Raw genomic sequence first — 23,386 nt, 5'->3', positions numbered from 1 at the left:
ATTTCAGGGCTACTTTTATTCCAAAACTCAGAGGAATCTTCTGATTTTCCCCTATATTATCTGTGAACAACTGATACATCAGGAGCATGAATGCTACGTGACAGGACCCCTTCATCCTTAAATTTAGGGCACAGTCACACAATCGCTTTGGAACAGACGGCAGTTAAAGAAGCTGCCCATCCAAGCTGCTCATTATAATCTCTTTGTGGGAGGCTACAGCCTCTGCGGCAAAGCTGCTGAAACAGACGGCATGGCCAGCTCTTCATGGAGTCGGGAGCCAGGGAATTACGTTCTGCTGCAGACACTGCCATAAAGCCCCCAGCTCTAGTAGGGAACACTTTCTTCATCCACCTGATCTTAATTAAGACCTATGAATAACAGTAAACCCTCCATCCTCAAAAATCACATTACCAGTATCTCAGAAGAAATATCCTACATACCTAAGTCTTTTGTAAGACAGGACTGTAGTCAATTACCTTAATGCTGGTTTGAGACTAATACTGATTACAGCCTGTACTGTATTTTTAAATCTTTGAATAAAAGACAGAATTACTAAGAAGTATGGAATAGTACTGAGAAACATTTTTCTCGAATATTAATTTCGAGCTGCTACAGTCATCCTGGAAGGCATATGTATCCAGAACAAAAGACCACAAATGGAAAAATATTATCTCCAAATTCCTGAAAAAGTACCTGGCAAAGATAAATTTGGCCTTGTGTTGAAGACTGATGTGCTTAAAATTAATGAAGCTGCCACAAAAAAACCTGATGCTGACCCATGCTGAGGCACAGGTGACATCGCTTATGTATTCTACTAATCTAGTAAAGTCTAGTTCATCACTGTTCCAGAAATAAAGTTGCACTCGTGATGACAGAATGCATTAAGTCTGAAATAATCAGATGTAGCATGCTACTTACTGCATCCTTTCACTACTTCACAGATATATTCATCTTCCCGGTACTTAAATGCTGTGAGTGCATACTTTTGTCTTTAAGAACAAAGCAAAACCCTGCTACTTTCAACCTTACAAGCAAGACTTTACTTCTCTTCAAGCTTGCAGAAAGCAGCTATCTTTTTCTGATTTACTACTATAATGATTATCAGTTCCATTTACATTACTTTAGTATTGTTATTCTCGAATAAAACACTACCATACTGTCACCTACCTGAAGGAGATGCCATTGACCAGCTGTCTGTGTCTACAGGTCTTGGATGCAAGAGATGAAGAAGCTGGAGACAGATTGAGTGGAGCAATTAGGCTGCTGATGATTTCACTCAGTTGTGCACTCTGGAAAAATAAAAATTAAAAAAAAAAAAAAAAAAGATAGTCAGACTTTTATCCAGACTCAACAGATCAAAGGTCCTGGGATTTTGCTGTTTTCCTACTTAGGATTCCAGTCGCATACATCATGGAATAATCATATTTAGTTTCTTCTTGTGAATAATAAAGCGTGGCATGTTTTTTCTTTCACAATTATTATGTTCAACTATACAAAAAAACCCCAACCAAACCCAACAAAAAACTAACACAACCCTGAACAATCAGCCAAGGACATTGTTTATACATTTGAGTACGAAGGACACAAAACACATTAGTGATCTTAGTATTTTAACTGAAGGTTTTTAAAAAGGCAAAAGAAACCAGAACACTTTACAGCTGATGTTATAACAGCTGCAGCCCAGAGCTGCTAACTGGCCATTCAACAAGCATTTCAACAGGGATAAAAAAAAAGTCTGCTGTCTACTCATTGTACATTTTGTTCACTCCAAGTATTTTTCTTGTTAAAAGAATCCTCTACTTTGCTCACTGTAATTTGACAAAGGTGTTTTTATAAAAGCAAGTGTAACTACAGGAGGACTATTGTAACTACAGACAGAATGGCTAAAATCTTCTGGTATCCTCAAAAAGAACAACAAGAAGCCCCACCCCACCAAAACCTGGACTTTTCGAACTGCCCCAAAACAAATGCTAAGCTAATTTGTTAAGACTAAGAATTACTCCTTATAAAGCAATGAATTGTGGACTCACTCCAGATAACATTTCACAATGATTTTTTTGTTTTAAATGTCAAACCTTAAAGGCTATTCTGACAATAAGTGTAGCTTTCTTAGAGGAAACTGTGTTCTGCACATTAAACAGAAATTAAATATATCTGAAATGGCATACTTTTTTAAAAAAAACTTTTACATTATTTTGTAGGATTTTCATTTGGAATTAAGACTGTTTAAAACAAGAATTGCAAAAGGTTACCCAGTAAGTTCTCTTTACATTTTGAGGGACTAACATTTATGCAGAAAGAGGCAGAAAAAAAAAAATTTTCATTTTATTGCAATTCATGTCTTTTCTGTTCATGTTTAAGTGATGCAGTTGGGTAAAAATTTCATGTCAGAATAAAATATTCGGGGATGGATATTAAAGCACAGAAATAGCAAGTCAATTACAAAAGGTCTGGACAAAGTAAACAAGATGCAGGTAAAATATTTAAAGATTGATTTAAAAATCTTAACAGAATTCAATCTGTAAGGAGCAAAGTCTCTACTGAATATAAAAGCACCAAAACAATGGCAGACTTCCGAAACACAAGGAAAAACATAGATGCTTTTCAAATGTTGCATAGCTGTGAAAAGGACTTGAAAACAGTACTAGTAAAAATTGCCAGGCTCAGTCAGTCTGTATTCTTTATGGTATTTTTTTTGTTCACAAGTAAAATTATTTTTAACAAATAAATACTTTGGCATAGGACTGAAGAATTCTGTGGGAATATCTGTGAATGTACTTCAGCCTACAGCATTGCTACTCCTGACACGGAACAAGAAGAAACTCAGACCTTCAGAGTTAAGGTGGATTTACAGAACTGACAGTCAAAAAGCAAATCAAACCCCTAAGCTTTTTGTGATGTCAAGGGAAGAAATCTGATGTGTTCCTCATTTAACAGATCTCATAGATTACCTTTACTTCCAAGTAATTTTCAGATCATCAAGGTTCTTGGAACTCTTGTCTGCAGCTGCTTAGGGACCAGGAAACACACTCCTACTACTTTAATTGTCAAATGTCTTACTGAAAAGCGTGTTTAGTTCTCCAAGTAATCACTTAAAGAGGGGACATTCACCACATTCTAAAAATGCTCTTCGGTTTACCTTGTGCAATTGCCAGCACTGCACATATAAATTTCCTGTTTTACTGCTTCCTCACTCCTGTCTGTTGTGGATAAGATCTATCAAACAGGGGAAGCATTTTAAGAACAGGAAAGTATGACTATCAAATAAGAAAAATTGGCACAGAGATTCAGGAACAGGCATTAGTACCTAAAGCTACTTTTACCCCATTTAAAAAACACGTACATGACCAAGAATTCATGTACAGCAGCAGAGCAACATATTAATGCACCGTACTGGCTTTGTCAGGTTTGCTTTATGCTAACTGCATAAATTCATTGTGAAAACAAATTTCCTGTATCTCCTACAGCAATGTGATCCTACGACATTCTTTATGTACTTTCTAGCAATAGAAAACCCTGCTGGAGTCTATATCATATTTCCTGGAATTAACCTTGGAAATGACTGCTTTGAACACCATGAACTGAAACTCTGCTCACAGCTATGCCTACCCTATGCCTGTTAAGTACCTGGAATTCCTCAGCTCTGAACTGGAGTCCTACAACACTTGAAAAAGGCAGACTGACAATTATATTTTGCTGGGGCTTTTTTTTTTTTTTTGTTTCAAGTGCAACATACCTCCATCTTCAGCTGTACTCTTTCATCTCACCTTAGTATTTCCTGAAACAATCTGTGGCAACTCTATATTGAACCTAACTATAAAGGAGAGGCAGGCTTGTGGATAGCTATTAGAAGTTGTTATGTGGCCGCTTTGATGGAAACAGAGCGGTAACACAGACACGTCAGAAATAAAAGGTTAATTTGTAAACCTGGTGTACAATGTAGTTATTTAAGCCATTCAATTCATCAGCACCCACTCTCGGGACTGCGAAATATCTTCCTTTTTGGAAGTCATCACCATGGAACCTGCCCTATTTCTGAAGTAAATCATTTGGCTCCATTGACCATTGAGTTCTTATTTTACTTTACCTGTTTTTCTATGTTTCGTAAAAGCAGGGTAGGACTGCTGGGTGACATTTCAAAGTCATGCTCCGGCAAAGAATCCTGTCTCTCAATGGCAGCTTGCGAATTCCCTGTGGCGTTTAATAAAGCTTCTTGGTCTGTCAATTGTATTTGCTTCTTCAAAATGTCTTTTGGAAATGGGAATTCTTCTAAGATCACCATCCCCTAGACAACAGCAATTGAACACAGTTGGTTGACAACGGATTAACCCTCCTAAATCATTTTTAAGGGGCAGTTGAACCTGGCACATCCCCCTTAAATCCTCCCAGTAACTCTTTGGAGCACTTAACTGGATTTTAAATACACGTAACAGCTAAAATATAGAAATAGTAGGTATTTTCATTAACGAAAAGCTGCACCATTTATGCTACTCCTTATAACACCAACCACTCCAGTGTTATACCACTGCTTAAACATCTGTGCCAAAATTCAAATCAGAAATTCATACTTATTAGAGCAACTCTATGATCATTTCCCTGCTGATTTAAGAAAAGGTTTTTCTGTAAGAAACAACCACCCTTTGATTTGAAGCTGGTTATAGTCTTTGCAGCCAATAAATTTTTCAGAGGCATTTTAAAGTGCTGTTTTTCTTATTCCTATCCATGTTCTAAGCAAAACATCAAGGTTGCTAGTTTTTTATGTAGCAGAGATGTATACAATTCAAAACAAAAGCCTTTTACAATTTAATAATTGATTTTTTTAAGGTGAGCATTTTTAGAGTTTCACAACTACAGAGGTAACCATCCTAAATATTCTAGTAATCTCATTGCTTTTCAAGACAATCTGCACAAACGTGGTATCAGATGTGCTCTATTCTCTAGAATACCACCTAATAAGAGAAATATAACTTTATATGGTAGGGAAATAACAGTTTAATAAACAGTTTAATAAAGAACTAGGAAAAGAATACCCGCATTGTGTTTTCCACGCCACAGATTAGAAAAGTGAGTGTCAAATACAATCCTAGGTAACATCTCAGTTGACTTGTTTTAACAACTTAAAACGTTAAACAAAATAATAAGCAAAAATAACTTTGTAACAGTCAAAACCAGTTCCTCAAATAGTCCCATAATTTCTCATTGTCTTGAGCAAATAAATTTAATACTCAGAAAAGGCTATCAAACCTCTGCAGGCTTTTTCCAAAGAGAAAGGGAAAGAACCTACTTGCTTTTAAGTGCTGACTGTTACTCAAATATCAAGCAGATATTGAAAGAATGGGACCATTCAATAACACTGCCTCAATTTTTTCTTTCTGGTAACAATATTCCACTAAAACCAAGGAAGATTGTCATCATGGGAACACAAGGAGCCCCTATATTATTTCTTCAAGCAAGACAGACTTCACCTAGGTTATGGCTGTGGAAAATTAAGAATCCTGTAGTTTACTCACACCTTGACTCCTGCCTCAGCAGCAACTTGCCCTAAAACATGAAAGCAAGTCTCAAAGAGACTTCAAAGGGGAGACTAAGATAAAACATGAAATTGTCCTGTTTGCATTGTGTCTCTAACTTATTCCCCTGTTTGAGTTATAAATTCAAAGCTGAGAACAAAGATATTATCTAGAAACAAATGTAGGTGCTTGGAAACTTGCTTTAGTGCCCAAAAGGGGCACAGAGATTTTGAATTTCCATCAAGTCAATGCTGATTTTCCACATTCCTTATCAGGTAGTAGCCCATCATTCATGCTTTTCCATTTACAGCAGATGGAAACGAATCCACACAGCATCATACCACATTCTGTAGACCAACAGCAGTTACAAAGTAGGCAGTACATTCAAGGAAATTCAAGTACAGATCTAAGTTTTATATGCCACAAGAGGAGGACAAGCTGGCTCAACAGCTTTAGACTCTTCTAGAATTTAGAATCTTTAGATCTTTTCAGTAAAAGAATCATAGGTCAAGACCACAGAGACAACAAAAAAAAATAACTCACAAAAGCCTAAAACACAACTTCTGAAGTCAGAGGAATAGGAAGACACACAGAAAAAGTGGTGAAATGAGGGGGATGACCCCCTCCCCCTGCTTCCACTGGATTTTTATTTTTTTTTAAGTTGCAGAATCCTGTTGACCAAGCACAGAAGGACAAAGGCAGAAAAGGAAGAAGAAAACTGACAGACTATATTAACAGGGAGAGATGGAATAGGCACAGAAGACAAGAGGAAGAGTAAAGAATTAGAGGACTAATACTGACTATGTAGGAATGATAAGTTAAATGGGCGACAGCCAGTAGGTTTTGGCAATGAGCTCCCTCCTCCTCCCACACCCCCATATGGAATTGTTTTGTTTTGTAGATATATATTTTTTTTAATGGAAGAACTCTCCAAGATCGAGAGCTGCTACTTCTGTGTGCATAGAGATGCAGAAGACCATGCAGTAGGCCAGGAAACTGCCCACAAGTTAACCATCTCCCTTCCAATTGCGTTACGGTGTTAGTGGAACGGCCTTATGCTCGAAATCATTGTTCACTGGCTATGAATCACACTTTTTTCCACTCAAAACACACGAAAAGCGCTCTGAAACCATTAAACACAGCATACAAATTCTAATGATATTGTGTAACTACTTTGCAGCCGCTAAATGAAAACAAAGGGCTCTTCTATCAGCCCACATGTCCTTCCATAGCTGCTGCATTGGTGTACTACAAACACGTATACAAAAAAATCACAGCTGAAGAAAATACATATCTACCTTCGCTATGGGACACAATGCCAAATACTGAATATCACAGCTGGTAAAAGGGGCATGAAGTTTGCAAAAAGGAATGTCACTAAAGATCTCCACCAGGAAGATGACTAGGCTCCAAGCCAACATACCACCTAATGCGAAGAAAATGCATAGCTAAAAGAATGTTCTTTCTCTCATTTCTCTGTTATTTATTTCTCTGTCTTCTGCTGCTCATGAGACCTATGCCACCCTAAAGGCTGATAGCTTTTGGGTGTAATAGTGTGCATGCACCTGGTATTTAGGGCAACACTAAAAATACGAGCATTCTCACCCTTCACCAAAATCTCCTTTCACTTCTGTGGGCACAGGAGGCAGGACAGACCCCAAATAAAGGCTCTCCAGTTATTTTTTAAAGGAAAACCTGAGCGGGGAAAAGTTGTGAGCATGAGAGACAAAGTTGGATATGCAAGGCAGGGCTTTGAGGGCGAAAGGAGAAGAGGGAATAATTTTTCTTTATGTGTTCAGAGGGAAGTGCCCTCTGGGGTGATTTACCTCTCCTTTTAAACTCCCTGTAAGTCTCATGTTCAGCCACATAAAGTCTAAAGCATCTTCTGGCTCCTCTCCATCTGTGCTTATCTGGCCCCAGCATAGATCAGACAACCTACAGGAGACTCATCAACAGAGTCAAAGAGCCCTCCTCTAAACCCCTCACTATCGCACCACCAGAATTATCACAGGTTTTGGCTTCTTGCACATGAGAATGACCTGGGGAAGCCATTAAATTGATACATAGATTATTAATGTTTTAGGAATGTGACTTTCCCACTGTCTAGCCAGTTCGATTTACAAAAACTAGTACATGAGTTACACACATTGGAATTTTAGTAATAATTAATCCTTGACCTGTTCAAAGTGCTGTACAAACATTAACTAGGTAATCCTCAGAATAAACATCCACTGTAAATAACAAAAAACCCACCCTGAAACCCCACAACACAAAAATGAATAACCAACCACCCCACCTGGAAACCAAATCTTGCCTCTTCTGCAGAGGGGAAAAACTAGTGTGATAAATGCAGTACCTTGTGCTGGGCCCCTGAAAGTCACTAACAAAGCCACTAACTATCACAGTAGAAAGGTAAGAGTTCCCATCTCCCAGTCCTGTACTGGTGCCTCTAGGGTACAATACTTTTTAGCTCCTGATGTCTTTCTCATTAACCTTTGCATGCAATATCCTGTGCAGATACAAGAACTCTAGGACAAAACGAACAACAACAACAACAACAACAAGGAACCAAATAAATAAATAAATATTACAAGAAACACTGTCAAAAGATTATTTGAAAAGCCCATTTACGAGCTTACAGACAATACCTTGGTGGCACGTATCTGCCTGTGAAGGTCAGTTAGTTGTTGGATTTTGTATTCTAGTTCTGAAATCTGGGCTTGAAGCCATGTCCAACGGCTGCCAATTCTAGCTCTGTCTGCAAGCCACTTCCATTCAGAAGTATAGCTGCTGTGAAGACAAAATGCTGGTTAGTCCAAAAATAAAGATAACCACATTTGCACAAGAACATTTTTGACAGCTGCTCTGCCTCATGTTGCAAGCATCTCAGTTGCTTTCAGAAGATATCTGATTATACCCATCCAGTTTCACATCAGCTTATTTCTGTAACTACAAAACTTGCCCAAACCAGTATGATCACTGTTCACTGGCTAGTCCCAGGCTAAACTAAATTTTCTGTTCTGTATTATAAAACCCAGCACTGGAGAAACTACGAAACTATACCAGTTAATGCAGATTACAGATCTGTAAAGAATTCCAGTAACTCCACCAGCAAGAATCCAAATTCTTACACCACACTTCCTCCCACATGCTTCCATGAATATCGTTTGCTTACAATTGGAATCTAATAAAGCACCATTCAGCAATGACCAGCTAGATATCAAGTCACTGCCCAAAAACCTAACTAAGTAGTTTAGATTTCTTTTATTCAAGCTATTTTACACATATAGCTGTGTCAGTATAGTATAGTTAGGTCACTCTTACTGCTGATTACAAATAGTATTTTGTAACACAAAAGATATGCCTCCCGGTACCTGACATTGTAATTAGCTTAACTTTATTATGCTAAATTAATCACTGGCATCAGCAAACTTTACTCAAGCTACATATTAAGTAAATGTCTGACATAACCATACCACTCAACAAATATACTTACTATCCAGTAAGTTTAAGCAACAGAGACAACACAGTGCAATATTTTAGTATGCAACTTCCACTAATATCCTACCATCGACTGAGTTTATTTATTGAAAGAAAATGACTGGTGTTTTTTCCCACTAAAGTTGCCAAGTAGTTTGCCACTGATAACTTAAAAGAACTGTAAAAACAAAATCATACTTCTTCTGGAAAAGAAGTTCTTTTACTCAAGTTACTGGGATAACTACTGGATCTAAATACTGGATGACACTGTGCGTAAGTTTTGCACAGGCAGAATACACGATCCCCTGTTCCCAGGCAATGAAGAGTACTGAAATATCATGAAAGATACAAGAAAAAGCAGATGCCAGTGAACTGGCATAGGAACATCACACAAGTGCAATTGTTTCATGAAGAATTTTGTGTCAATTACCTCAACAACGAAAGAAAGGTAATACAGCACGTTGCAGAAGATGCTAAACATTTCCTGGCATGAGTAGAGAATCACCAAATTTGAGAATCCTAATATTTTCAGGGCAGAGATTATGAAACATAACAGAACTCAAAATCTCAGAACTTTCAGTCTACTTTAGTTATCATAAATAGTAAATATAGACACAGTCTCTGGTAGGTTACCTCTAAAATACATAATTTCTCCCTTTTTTAACATAAATTATCTGCCCACATAATTTACTGCCAGCTTAAACTCTCTCCTACACAAACAAAATGAACACATGAAATTAGGCAAGAGATTGAAATGTCCTGTTTAAATCCAGATTCTACGTGCAAGCAAATGAATTACCATCAAAAGGAAACTCTCAGAACTCCTTAAATATATACCATAATAAATAGTTTACATTTTATATACTCTATTAGTGATTTTGTCCTAGGAAAAAAGGCGTATGAAGCCATCTTGTGAATATCCATTTTTCTGACAAACGCTTCTTATATCATCACCAGCACATAGTAAATAGCCCTGGTTACTTATGCTTTAACCAGGTCTTCTTGCCAAGAACTTCTCTGAAATTGACAGCTTTTGAATGTTTGTGCTTCTGGAAGTCATAAAATACAGTTTGCGGGGAAAGACGAGGATCCGAACTCCTTGTTGGCCCAAGTCAGAGTTCAGTTAAAAAATGTGTTCACACAAGTGTGGTGGCTGGAATAGTTAGGATTTGTCTCAGGATCCTAGGATAGCAAAAAGCTAGTCCTAAGAAAAAGCTGCTTAATGAGGCTGTAACAAATCCCTTAGTTAATCATTTTAACAAAAAAATTAAATAGCAGTAAAGAGGATAACCGAGAAAAACCCAACAGGAGTGTTGAGGTGCTTATTCCTATTCCCTTCTCAAAAGACGAATGAACAAACAAACAACAAAACCAGGACATTGTAACAAGAAAGCCCAGGTGAAAGAAAATAAATCACACGGACAGAATTGCCTCCTAAGCTATATGCAACAGTCTGGGGAGAAAGGTGCACTAGCCTCAAACAGACCAAGGGGGCGGGGGGGGAGCAGATAAGAAAAATAAAAAGTGCCCATACAGCTGGGAAACAAGAAGTGGAATGGAAAGCACTGGAGTTGGTCTTGGGTCACACACACTGTATGAAATCAGCATGGCAGTAAGGGAATTCATAGTCAATACCAAACCACAGCAGATAACAGAAGAACAGTTAAATATTGTAACCTTAAGACAAACAAATCACATCTGCTGTATATTACTGTCTTACTTTAAAAAAAAATAAACCTCTGCAAAGTTACATCACAAGTTATTTTTCAAAAACATGTCTGCAGGTTTTTTTTCTTAAACACAGTATTAAATTTTGAATTAATTGCATTCACTGTTTTATGTATATTTTTTGCTTCATTCTAAAATACTATGCAAGTATTTCTTAAGGCTTTAAAGTGTACTATATAATTAAACTAACAGGATTTAATTACACTGTAATAACGATGTCCTTAGGCTCCTCTGTGAGGAAGAGTTTCCACTGAACTAAGCACAAACATTTTAAGCTCATGCCAAAGGAAGCAATTTTAGCTTCTCTCTCCTGCCAGCCCAGGCTGCCCCGGGCCCAGCGCCTGCACAAGCACTTGGGCAACTACACTGTGACATGGATTAGAGTTGCTCATGGTTAATTTTAACTTCAGAGGCAGGATGAATGAAGCAAGTTTAAGTCTAGATCCCTTTCCCAGTTTTGATGCCTTGCAGACAGACAGACACACACTCTTGCACATCCACAAGGGAAGGGGCAGGAAGCTCCAGGCTAGGCAGCGAGCGTGAGCTCACATTTATGGGATAGGAGGTGAAAGCACTGCTAAATTCTGTTCCCATCTCTGCCACTCATATTTGTTTGATCATGCATTATTTATTTACCATCTTCGCCTGTAAGTCTATTTCTCTACAAACTATTTAGTAAACCTTGTAACTCCTCAGAGGAAAATAAAATCGCTATAAGCTATCTTCACACTCCTAACGTGAGCTGTTTGCATGCAAAGCAGTATGGTCACTCAAGTGACAAATGATAACCTACTATTGCAATTAAAAAAAAAGAAAACAATTTAAAAAAAATCTGAAAATCTGTAAATCTGTTCCTGGGATGTTAGAGAGTACAGGATACATTCATTCAGTAAAGAAAGCTGTTTCAAGGTGGCACCAGTGAATTAATTAATTCTGCAAATCCAGAGAAGGAAAAAACCCCCTTTTGTAACCACAAAGGGTTACAAAAATAACCAGGCCTGTTACTGAAGGAGGAAGTCAGAGCAGGTGCTAAAGTAGAAGCTCCCACTCTGGTTCTCTGTTAGGAATGAGACAAGAGGAAAAAAAAAAGTTTCTGTCTGTCCCGCTTCCTGTGTGCTCCTTTTGCAAAGCATCTTTACTTGGTTTCCGTGCTTTCGACTCTAACATCATACATCCTCCACTGGAATTTCAGATTCGTTCTTCTGCTGGCAACTCAATATAAACGTTACATTTGCAAAAGTTTCTAAAGTTCACTACTGTGGTACAGTGAAATATAAAACATATATATATGTCCTGCTCTTGTGATGACTAAATCTGCAGATGATCTCCTGCATTCATCTAGGACTATTAGAATTGGAAGAGAACGGAGCAAGACTGGCTTTGTATGAATAAAACATCTCATTTAAATTTCCCTAGAAAAACATGCTGGAATTGCATTAGAGGGCAAAATTTGCTTCCATGTGTGACACTGGCTTGCATTTCCCCTGTTTTGGTTGAACTGTAGGAGGTTAATCCTGCACAACTTGCAAGAAAAGAAAGAAATGCAGAAGAACAAACAAGCCACAAGGAGCACAGATGCAAATGCAGATGAAGTATGATCAAAAATATAACTAGGAAGCGGACGTTCAGGCTGTACTGTGTCACCCAAAGTATGGGAAAGAATTCAGCTGGGAATCATCAGCACCAGCAGAGGCAGTATAAGCATTTCATCAAAGCTTCTGCTTTTGCTGAGACCAAAGAGGCAAGTGAAGAGCGGTAAATAACATACTGCTATCACAGTCACTACTATTTCTTGAACTGAAACAAGTTTTTAGCCATGATCTGTGGAAGGAATATATGGATGAACCCCTCAGCACTCTCACCTTTCCCAAAAGAGAAAAGAGAATTGCGAACAAACCATGTTTTTATGTAACCAAATCAACACTGCAGAATGCAACAGGACTATGAGAGGTATATCCAGTTCCTCCAATATGTTGTGAGAGAGATTTATGTTTTCACAATAGCTAAAATCAGTCTGTCCCCAAAACCAAAACCAGGCAACCTGAGAGCAAAGGGGAACTGCTAACCAAGATAAAATTGCTGTGCTAGACACACACTGTTGTTTGGGTTTTGTGCTTGGGGGGTTTATGTTTTGTTTACAGAAGAGGAGAAGGGGTGGAATTTAAACCTTTTAGGCATATTTTATTTTTATAAGCAAACAAAACAAGAAGCCTGAAAACTAGTTCATAAATAATGGAGAAACACAGTGCTGTTTAAAATGCACAAAAAATACAGAACCTGGAACTGATAGTATCAGGATGGTTGATTCAAATAGGTATGTTGAGCACTGGGAAGAGTATTTTAGAGCATGCAGCCCTGTGCCCAAGGCAAGATTCTCCACAAGTATCTTATATCCTGAAAATTAAAAGGAAACTAAGGCCTTCCAGCCTCATAATTCCCAGTGAGAACAAGTAACATGCCCCTACCATGACATGTCTGCAGGGACAATGACAGGATGCTTCCTACGGAACAGGAAAGGAGCATGCTTGCAACAGACCCACATCAAAACTCCAAAATGCAGGTTTGCCAACCCAAAACAGTGTCTCCTTCTAAAACGTTTGTCTCAAAGAACACCAACATTTTCAAGTTACAACACTCAAACACGAATGAGCCAGAGAGGCTTGTAGTGTGGGTGGGAAAAATGTCTCCAATTCCAAAATTCTGCATTAAACATAAGAACGACAGTTCTTCCCGACATCCCCTCACACTTACATTTCCACTCATGTTTCCTAACACGACATATTTTGCTCCTTCCGCCAGGCCACGTCCCCTTCAGTTTAATCCACATCGTTCTGGTATCCAGTTTTCAGATGATTTAGTCCTAAAGTGGCCCCGTGATCCTGACCTCTACCACCCCTGCTGGTTCAGCTCCTCCTCTCACTGGGAACTTCTGGGCTATCAGCAGCCTACTGCCAATCATGCGACAGTGAAGTATTTGGGAGCAAGAAGCAGCTCATGAACTACTGATTATCCTCAGAATAAAGAGCTAATCGCCCTCCTTGGTGGGAGTCACTGAAAACAATGGCAGAAGTTTATAATTTTGATGAAGGACTCAACTCCGGAAACTAAAAAGCAAAAAATCATGAAGTTCTCCAGATCTTTAAATCCCATCCAGGTATCATATGACTCACAATGAAATTCATGAGACAACACACCGGAAGAAAACCCATACATCCCCCAATTCTCTTGGGAAGCTCACTCAGTTGTACAAAAATACAAAATAGTTCATATTCACTACATGGCACTCTATCACAAATGCTCAACAGCACACTAGTATGGTGGGGGTCCCCCAGGACAGGAGCTGCAAGCCTGTGAACTTCCTAATTTTACACCAGCATTACAGTCAGCTTTCCTGTGACTATACATGGCAATGCTCAAAAAGCGGCTGGCCTGAATACAAGCATTTTCATGCAAGCCGTTAAGGTGAGTGCAAGGCTTCCAATACCTTCTGTCAACACACTGGTGAAATTCAACATGTCCATTTTTCTTCCTTCTGCAGACACTGACAGTAAATAAGAGATTACCTATGGAAACTAGGAGATGGTATCATATAAAACATTTAAATTAGGTAAATTCAGATATGTAGTGCATGTATTTTAGATAATCTTATCTAGATTTTACTCATGAGATAAAAATGCCTACTCCCAACAAAAACTTCCAACACTTGTAATAGCTGAACAAACATGGCCAACTATGAAATGACCTGTAAATGCTTTCTCAAGGACTAATTTTTCCAGCACACCTACTTAATGTTTGTTTTCAGAATGAATAACTTCAGTTGCTGTTGAAGTATTAATTCCCCTGGACCAGTTAACTGTTAAACCCATAATAACCACATAATTAAAAAACCAGTGAGTGCTGTTTTATGAACTCAATCTCTTCTACGCATTCCAGAGTGCAAACAAGATTGAAACACACTGCAACAAGTATCATCCTCTGGTATCATATCCGATCAACACTACCCAACAAAACACTACTCTGACAGTTCACTATCAGCCTTTGCTCAGATCATCCAGGAGTGCTTGCCGCAGACTGACTGCGGAGAGCAATATGCCAGTGTTTTATGACAACCAGCACCAAACCAAGCTGTGCCCCCCAAAAAACCCAAATCAATCAATCAAGGGAAGTTCTCTGGTACTCAAGATTATACTGCAATCTCTGCGAAGATCTGCAATCAGGTCATTCTTCTAGAGCCTCCAGGGTTGCTGTCTTCTTTGGTGTTTAACAGGAATTTTTACCTGGCAGAGATTTTCCTCTGAAACACTACACGGCTTCAGAACAGATGGGTTACAGTTCTCCCTATCATCTACAGACATCAGCAACTGTTTATCACAACAATTTCTGGCACCCACGCCTGGTCCCACCATCTCTGACATACTGTTGCCATTTAATACTTTCAGAATTGCATCCAATAACATATGTTGATACTAACACATAATACACACCTTATCTTCCCAAACAAGAAAACTTTATCCAGCTGAACATTTCTGCTAAGCCACCAGGCCTGAGGAATTTATGCAGTAACACCTGAAATCATCAACCACAGCTGTGATTTTCCCTTGAAGAGAAAATTCATGGTACAGAACTGAAGGAAAAAAATTAAGTAGCAACAGAGTAAGATTTTTACATCTTCCATAAATAAGCTGACAGTGTGAAGGGGAGAAGAAGAAATACAATATTCAGGAAAAAAAGGCTGTAGAAGAAAACTGAAAATATAAAAAGGGAAAGTCTCTGTGCTTGGATACCCTAGCAAAGGAGAAATTTCATGAGAATTTCACACTGGAGCTCTATATGCTCCCTCATCTGAGAAATCACATCTTCCAAACTGCTGAGATGCCACAGCCAGTACTTGGCCTGCTACAGGGCTCCTGCAAAGAATCGCACTATTACTACAGGCTTTAGACTGGAAACTGAACTGTTACATTTGCACTGAATTGTTAACTTAGTTTAGGGCTCCATAAAAGAAATTTAAAATCCAGCTTCTTAAAGCAGTGTTGTCTGTTACAGTGCTGAACTTTTCCAATGGCTGGCTTCACAATCTGGTAGGTGCTTTTCATCCTCAATTCTGTTTACATAATTCTTCAGAGCTGTTAATGATAAAAGGCCAAATTGGTCAGTGGCAGTCCGATCAGTTAGAATATTAACTGCACAAGAAGTAAAAACCTGTGAAAGGTAAACAACCACCACCATTTCCTCTTTTAATAAAATAAAAAAACCCAAATCACTGCAAAATGCGTTATCTGCTAATGTCTTTTGTTAAAAATACTTTTAAATGTATTTCTAAGATTCCATTGGCTCCCCCAGCACCCTAGCTTCTTCCACTAAACCTCAGCATGTTGTAGATCAGACCAACATGGAGCGGAGAAGCAGGCAGTGCTAACACGCAAGGAAAGAAGCTTCAGGAACACCAGGGCTGCCTGGAAACAAGTTTCTCTTCTTGCATTTGAAATGGCCCAACATCAATAGACTAACAACAAAACACCAGGAACACAGGCCTAGAAATTCTCTGTAAGTCTCACACAACTGCCCTTGAAAAAGGAATCAAGAAAGTAGTGCTATGCCTGGATCCCATGTTCCACGTAAGATAGAGCTTACAATATACTCCTGTAAAGATACATGGAAATGGCAGATTATTCCAGCATGCATGCAGCTTATCGCTGCTGTCCAGCCACTGAAGTTGGCCCCAAAATTTGTACATATAATGTTACAAGGAATAGGTGGGTATGGTATTCGTGTAACATGTAGCTCCAGCTAATAACTAATTTCATTCTTGTTGTCTATAGTATCAGATTTCAATGTAAAAATGGATGCAAAGCATATTATTTTCTGAGACTTTTTTGGATAAACAGCCAACAGTTGATCCAGAACTTGCATGCCAGATGCACTGGAAATCATCAGCAGGTGTTGGTAGCTGAGGGGCTGCAGTCCTGCAGAACAGGCCAAAAACACCTGGGCAGAGACTGAGAGGAGACTCAGAAGGGGCCGGTGGGGAAGCCCACGGCAGAGCAATCAGATGAGAAAGGAGCAGCAGCATCAGCAGCACAGGTACCACCAGCACACTGATCTCCACCTCCTGCTGCCCCTCACCAAAGGGAACGAGCCTTGCGGGTGAACAAGAGAGCTGAAAGGGCCCCGGATCGCTCCTCTGGGTGGGAGGGCAGCTGGGCAGAGCTGGGCCGGGTCCCGCTTCAAGCCCTGAGGCCTGGACCCACCCCACCCGTGGGACCCAAAGGAAGCTGCAGCGGGGCTGCGCTGAGGGCCTGGCAGCATTGCCCCAGCAGGGACCCCGGCACCTGCCCTGGGGACACGGGACACCCTGGTACATCAGAAACGGAGTTCTCTCCCGCAGTGGCTGTGAGCAGGCTGCCATTAAGTAATAGGGGAGTCACCAAACAGTACTTGGCCGGCTGCTTTGCAGGGCAGGGGTGGCCTTTGTTATGAGGTTAAGCCCTCCAGGGCCAAGGGGTGGAGAAAGCAATGAATGTAGGTTTGAACACTTGCAACCTTCTTGGTTTGGGTGTTTTGTAGGAGCTTGGGGTAGAGGTTCACTGAGTTTTATTGCTGTCCAGTCTACCCTGATGGGCTGGGAGGGAGTTTATAATACACATATATTCAAACGTGGACAATCAGGTTTATTTATTTTTCAATACCAGAATCAGTAATTAAGAGTTTGCTAATTGAAAATGAAATGGATTTAAATTCCCCAATAGAGAACTTTTTCTCACCCACAACAGCTAGGTAAAATATTTAGATGAAAATAAAATCATTTACAGCTATTTCAGTTTCAATAAAAAAGAGCACAGGTCAATATATTTAAATCCAACATCTAAAGTTACATTCCTAACCCATATTTAGCAGTATGAATGAAACCCTGTTACAGGAGAGCATTCCTATTTTGGGAAGTCTTTATGCACACTTGTTATTTCATGTGAAAAGGAAAGCATTTAAATGATTTCCTGTATCAGGGGCCCACGTACATTGATTTTCAAAGGCACTGAATGTATCCCTTTGAAGTAGATTCTTACGAAATCAATGTTATCTGTAAAGTGAAATAATGCTGCCCTCGCTTTACACGATGTTATGAAGACAGTTGCTGTTTGTAAACAAATCTTTTAATTAAAACAAACACATTTCATGGCTTAGCAAAAGAAAAAAGCTTGCCATAAAACACTGATTAATCAGCAGTTGACATCAAGCACCAAACTCTTCTTATCTAGCATTTAATTATGCACATGAGGTTATCATGTATATACATGAGTCTGATTATCAGATTTCTGTATTCTACTATACTATGTTGACTGTGTATTAAAGTGTCATTTGGAAGAGTAATGCCAAGTTTTTATTTAATATGTATTTAACACCTAACTCAAAAGCTTTAACATTCCTGGCTCTGAGATGCCCTTGCAGGTTACAACTTGTCAAACCTTCTGCCTTTCATTAAAACCTTTCAGTCTGCTTTCAGCAGCTGCAAAAATACTAATGTAATTACAGGTTAGAAATCAGGATCCTCACTCACAAGAACATTACTCTGGTATTGTGAGAAGGAAGTCTTGCTCAAAAGCAAGTTATTATTGCTGTACATGAGTCTCTAAAGAAAAACAGTAAATGCGTGTGGGACCCTAAAGAAGTTGTAAATCCATCTTGCGGAAATCCAACCAAGTGAGGTTGAATATATTCTGAAATAATACATGTATCCCTAGAGTGAAAACAGAAGGTAATATAAAGCTATCTTTTCTTTCATTCCCTGGTAACAATTCTCCTCCCACATCCTAGCGACAGGAGCCAAGAATTGGGAGAATGGAATTCATGAAAAAGCAATGTATAAAACATTTTGAAATCAGCATATTATTAGCACCTATGAATTTATACTTACTCAAAAGCCTTCACATTAATCCTCTATGCAAATAAGACATTTCCCGGACTTGTAAACTAAAAAGGTCTTAAAAACTGGAAACAATTGGGGTTTTGTGCTTAAGAAAAATGGAGAGCAGTATTTAGTCCTGGCAGACTCTCTTCCTCCCCGTCCCAAACCCAGGATTCAGTTCTCATATCAGGTATGAAGCAGAATTACAGCTCAGGGTGGAAAATCAGGACCTGACCTTGCAGAAACAAACAGCTTCCCCTTGTAACGTGGCTCAAAGACAGGCAACAAACGCCAGCCCTCAAGCAGTGCCTTCTATAGTGAGGCCTGCAGAACTGCATTGATGTTGCTCAATTAGCCATGAGAAAACATGCTAGGAAAAATGGAAAATAATCTAGAACAAACAGATTAGATCTGGAGATACCAGTCATAATATTTTCTTCCTCCCTGTATTCTCTCTGCCTTTCTGCCTCCCTCCCCACCAAGTATTTGTACTAAAAGCAGATTTCCAATCTTGTTTCCTTCCAACTAGCAATTTAACAGGGAAGGGGGGCAGAGGGAAGGAAAAAAAAGAAAGATTTACTATCTCTGCACATTCATTATAAAAGTTTCCAGGCACGATAAACCCTGTGGGCATGGAAAAATATAACAGTGCTTCTTCGTCAGGCTTGAGGTTGCTGGAGGATAATCAGTAAAACATGTCTTTCAAAAATCAGGGGAAAAGCATGAAAACATTTCAGAAAAAAAAAATCCCACCAAATGATGCAAAAAGACTGTATTCAGATGGGGGAAGGAGGACTGGGGAAACAGGGCACAGGACTTTTCACAAGTAGACAGAGCTACTTATTTCACAGAAAAATCTACTGTAAGCAGCTTTTCTCTCTAGTCAATTAGGTACATGTATTACTATTTGATGAAGTGAGCAGCTGTGCCTTCGAAGAACCCCAGTGATGTATCGTTTGATTCTGGAAGATCATACACATAGTGCACATAGAAGAAAAACTCTGTACCTTGCAACTTTAAAGGTTTGCCAAATAACCACCTCAGCATCAGACTTCTTTGTGGTACACTGTAAACAACCAGAACTTCTAACCACATCAGGAACACACACAAAATACATGAATAAGGATGTGGACTTGGCGTGGAAGAAACAATACATAGCTCCCAGAAGCAGAGCTGCATTGCTGAAAAAACTTTGAGCTCACATCCTTCCCCAGTTCACCCTGTTTGAAACTTGTGATCATTTCTACAGATAATCTTCCATCCTCAGGAATCACAAGATGAACAAGTTCCAAGCAAACTCAGCTGGTGAAATGTTGTTCATGTTGCATTTCAAGTGGTTGACGTCAGTTGTGAATTGCTGACGTCAGGAATCCTGACCAGCTTTTGATCAGCTCTTTTGATGCCCTCCTCAGGCCCTCTGTCCACTCTGGTTGCTAATGCCTACCAGTGAGCTAGCAAACAGCACCGAACATCTGCCTTTGAGAAGCCAGAAGGAAGTACTACCATATCCCTGGTGTAGTGTCTCGGGAATTTCTTCCATTGGAACAGTACTAGAATACACTACAAATTACTGATGGAAATTTAGTGCTTTGCCTAAGAAACCTTCCATGAAAACTGACAGGTTAAAGACATTCATGAGCTGACACTGGCAGCAAAATGACAAAATTCCTGAAAAGAGACAACTGTTTTTTCATATTTCTTTTTAGCAAATACTCAAAAGGACCAAATGTGTTTTGATTAAGCTCTTGAAGTGGCATGAGGCTTTCCAATTACTCTAGGAACTGGGGAAGTTCAGTAAGTACTGTGAATTGTCAGCCAGAAGAACTGCCTTCACCAGTAGACCAAGGATCTTTCTTGTCTTGAGGACAAGCACCTATGTAATGCACAAGGGATGAATAACGGTCTAAATATCTTGTAACAGCTATTTGCAACTAAACAACAAAGGTATTGAAATAGATGGATAAAGACAGTCTTACTCGGGACACAAAGCACTGAGATACAGCTCAGAAGAGCTTATGTCAACACTCATTGGGCAAAACTCTTTTCAGGATAATGAGAATGAACAGGTTCAAAATACTAAAAATAGCTCGAGGTTTTTTCCTACCGTGAAGAATTGGAGCCGGAATCAACTTCTCCCTCCTGATGGGAAACAGACTGTTCTCAGGTAAACACAGTAACTGCAGGTTCCTCCTGCCTTGCACATTGGATTGACACCTCCTCCCCCCCCCCCCCCCCCCCCCCAAAGGATAAAAAGCACCGAAGTCATGACAATGACCAGTCACCAGCATGATTATACCCTCAAGTTAAATGCAATCAGTATACTGTGATATAGGCAAAACCAAAATATTTTTCCCATTCATCACCACATTAATAGAACCTTATAACATCTAGAGTTAAATATTATGAAGAATATCACAGAGGAAGAGTCTTTCCAGGTCAGTAGATGTCTTCACTATGAAAAGTAAGTCACAGGTGAGGAAACAAATACTGTCTCACCCACATGATCACATTGTTTCTGGAAAGCACTAAGAGTCAATTCCCTAGGAGAGAAAGGCATTTCAAAGAATGTAAATCCACTTAGCAGAAATAAAAATGGATGTTAACTTTGCTTGTTTCTTTTGTCCAGGTGAAAGGCAATCCAAAGAGCCTTAAAGTGGTAAAGCTCAGGAAACAGCAAATCTCAGCAGCTGCACCAGTGAATAACTGATTTACCTTTGTCACCTAGAAGAAAAAGTACAGCCTTTCAGCCACAAAGACAAATCTTTGGAAAGATGGAGAAGTGAAGAAAACCCTTCCAAGCTGAAGATAATGATAAATTCAAGTAAGAGACAGCCTGTCCTCCCTGCAGTGTTAATTCAAGCATTGCCTCAGCCTATGCACACTGCTTAAATTAGGTAGTACTTTAACTCTGAGCTTGCTGGCCCAGCAGCACAGTTCAAGCCCCAGTGATTCGTGCACTGCCAATGCAGCAAAGCCTTAGCTAACGCACATCGCTAACCTCGTCACACTGCTGCTTGACTGCCGTTCAATGGTAAGATCATAAAAAAGGGAGGGAAAAAAAAACAACCCACAAATAAAGGCTTGCACTGAGTCAGACTAGAGATGACCTACCCAGTCTCCTGCCTCTCAGCAGTGGCCAAGATAACAGTCTTCCAACAGGGCAGGCATGGAGGGAGCAGTGCTTCTCCAGAATGCTCCCTCAGCTGCCAGCAACAGCAGCTTGGGGATTTCCTGAGCCAAAGGTGGTGTCTTTGTACTTAATAATCCTCTGTGGATTTTTTTTTGTCAGCGCAGCAAAACAAACTGAGTAAGCCTTAAGTGGAAAGATAACTTCAGGAATTCAAAAGCCACAAGAAGAAGTAAAGGTAAAGGACTGGCAGGCAGAGTTGGAAACTTGACTGTCCCTGGCAAGAAGAAAAAAAGAAAACCCTCACACAGAACTTCAGTCCAAGTTTTACATTATCCACTACCCTTTGAGAATCAAGAGTTTCTCATCAGTTTTTCTTTTTCAGTTCATGTAATCACAAGATAAGAATCCTAGAGGCAGAGGTATTACTCAGGAGTTCAAACGTATCAGCTAGGAGAAGAATGCAGATTCTCCAATTCTGGGAAGAGCCAAAAATGCTGGGCTTTCATTAAAATATTTCAAAAGCAGAATAATTCTTTTGCAAGCTCAAATATTTATTCAAATTATTTATTCAAATATTTAAGGTGATCCTAAATGAGTTGACAAGCCATTATGCTTTGGTTGGACTTCAGTACAGTATTTAACATTCTGACAAAATGTAAAAGAAAATGAAAACTAGTTTTTAGTTTGCACTTTTTCTCCTCTCTGTTTTCCAGGCCTACTGAGTTTAACAAAAAGCACCAGCGATTTGATACAACCATGCTATACTGAAGCTTTCCTAACTGAAGCTATAAACACGTAACAGGGCACAGCTCTTTTCTAATTGAAGATGAAGCTTCCTTGACGTCATCTGAACATTATGCTTTTCAAGAAACAGATCGAGAAATACAGATTTTTAAATATTTATTTTTCCTCAAACACCAGTGTCACTCTTAATGCTTTCTAGACACTCCCTAACAGCCGAAAGCATAAGATCAGGAAACACAAAACCAGTCCTGACTTTAAGTCCTAGAAATGTAGGTGCCATGAAGCTCCTACCAAGCTGCTGTGTTTGTGTGAGGCTCTATTCCGTGTGTCACTGTCCTGACTATTACATCCCAACAGACCTTAACACATACTCTTCTCTCCAGCTGTAGGAAGGGGAAAGCTGCTGTCCTTTCACCACTTTCTAAAATTTCTTGACCATAGAGATTGTGTTAAGTGCAGCAAGGTAGGGGGGAAAAAAAAAAAAAAAAGAAAAAAAGAGGCTGTACCACCATCAGGGAACAATTTTACTATCTACTTCTCTTACCCACCACTGATTTCTAAAGCTACTATATTTTGTATGGACAGGATCCCTGTCAATTCAAGACAGCGTTAGTTAATTATATTAATTTCTCTCCGTTTCTTCTTGAAAAAGATACCAGCAACAATAAAAACACCACTGTTAGTTTCATTCGCAGTAGCAGGACAACTTCAGTAAATAAATTAACATTTTAAAAATTATAATTCAAAGAACCAAACTTTTTCAATATGCAACCCCCAAATACTGGATGGCTTGACACCTGCATCAGATGATAATTTTTACTCTTTATCACATCACAGTGGATTTCAAGATCCTAACATGGACTAATTCTCAATAACTCCAGAATAAAATTA

General features: G+C 39.2%; 1 protein-coding gene across 9 annotated transcripts in view; it reads right to left on the bottom strand.

Annotated features, from left to right (window-relative positions):
* The window catches only part of KANSL1L (KAT8 regulatory NSL complex subunit 1 like), a 66,787-nt gene that overhangs the window by 34,889 nt on the left and 8,512 nt on the right, over positions 1-23,386 (bottom strand). For 7 of the 9 annotated variants that reach the window (XR_012629412.1, XM_074872609.1, XM_074872602.1 and 4 more), the window contains 3 exons: positions 8,159-8,300; positions 4,088-4,285; positions 1,168-1,289 (listed from right to left, as the gene is read on the bottom strand). Coding sequence is in view for 8 of the 9 variants with exons in the window: in XM_074872609.1 (XP_074728710.1) it covers positions 1,168-1,289; positions 4,088-4,285; positions 8,159-8,300 (462 nt within the window). In the remaining variant the exon portion in view is untranslated. The remainder of the gene's footprint in view (positions 1-1,167; positions 1,290-4,087; positions 4,286-8,158; positions 8,301-23,386) is intronic. The other 2 variants (XM_074872603.1, XM_074872606.1) reach the window with 2 other exon arrangements.

This window comes from Strix uralensis, chromosome 6 (assembly GCF_047716275.1).
Source record: "Strix uralensis isolate ZFMK-TIS-50842 chromosome 6, bStrUra1, whole genome shotgun sequence".
Lineage (NCBI taxonomy): Eukaryota > Metazoa > Chordata > Aves > Strigiformes > Strigidae > Strix > Strix uralensis.
Note: the sequence above shows the minus strand (reverse complement) of the source record. Positions and strands in the feature narration are given on the sequence as shown.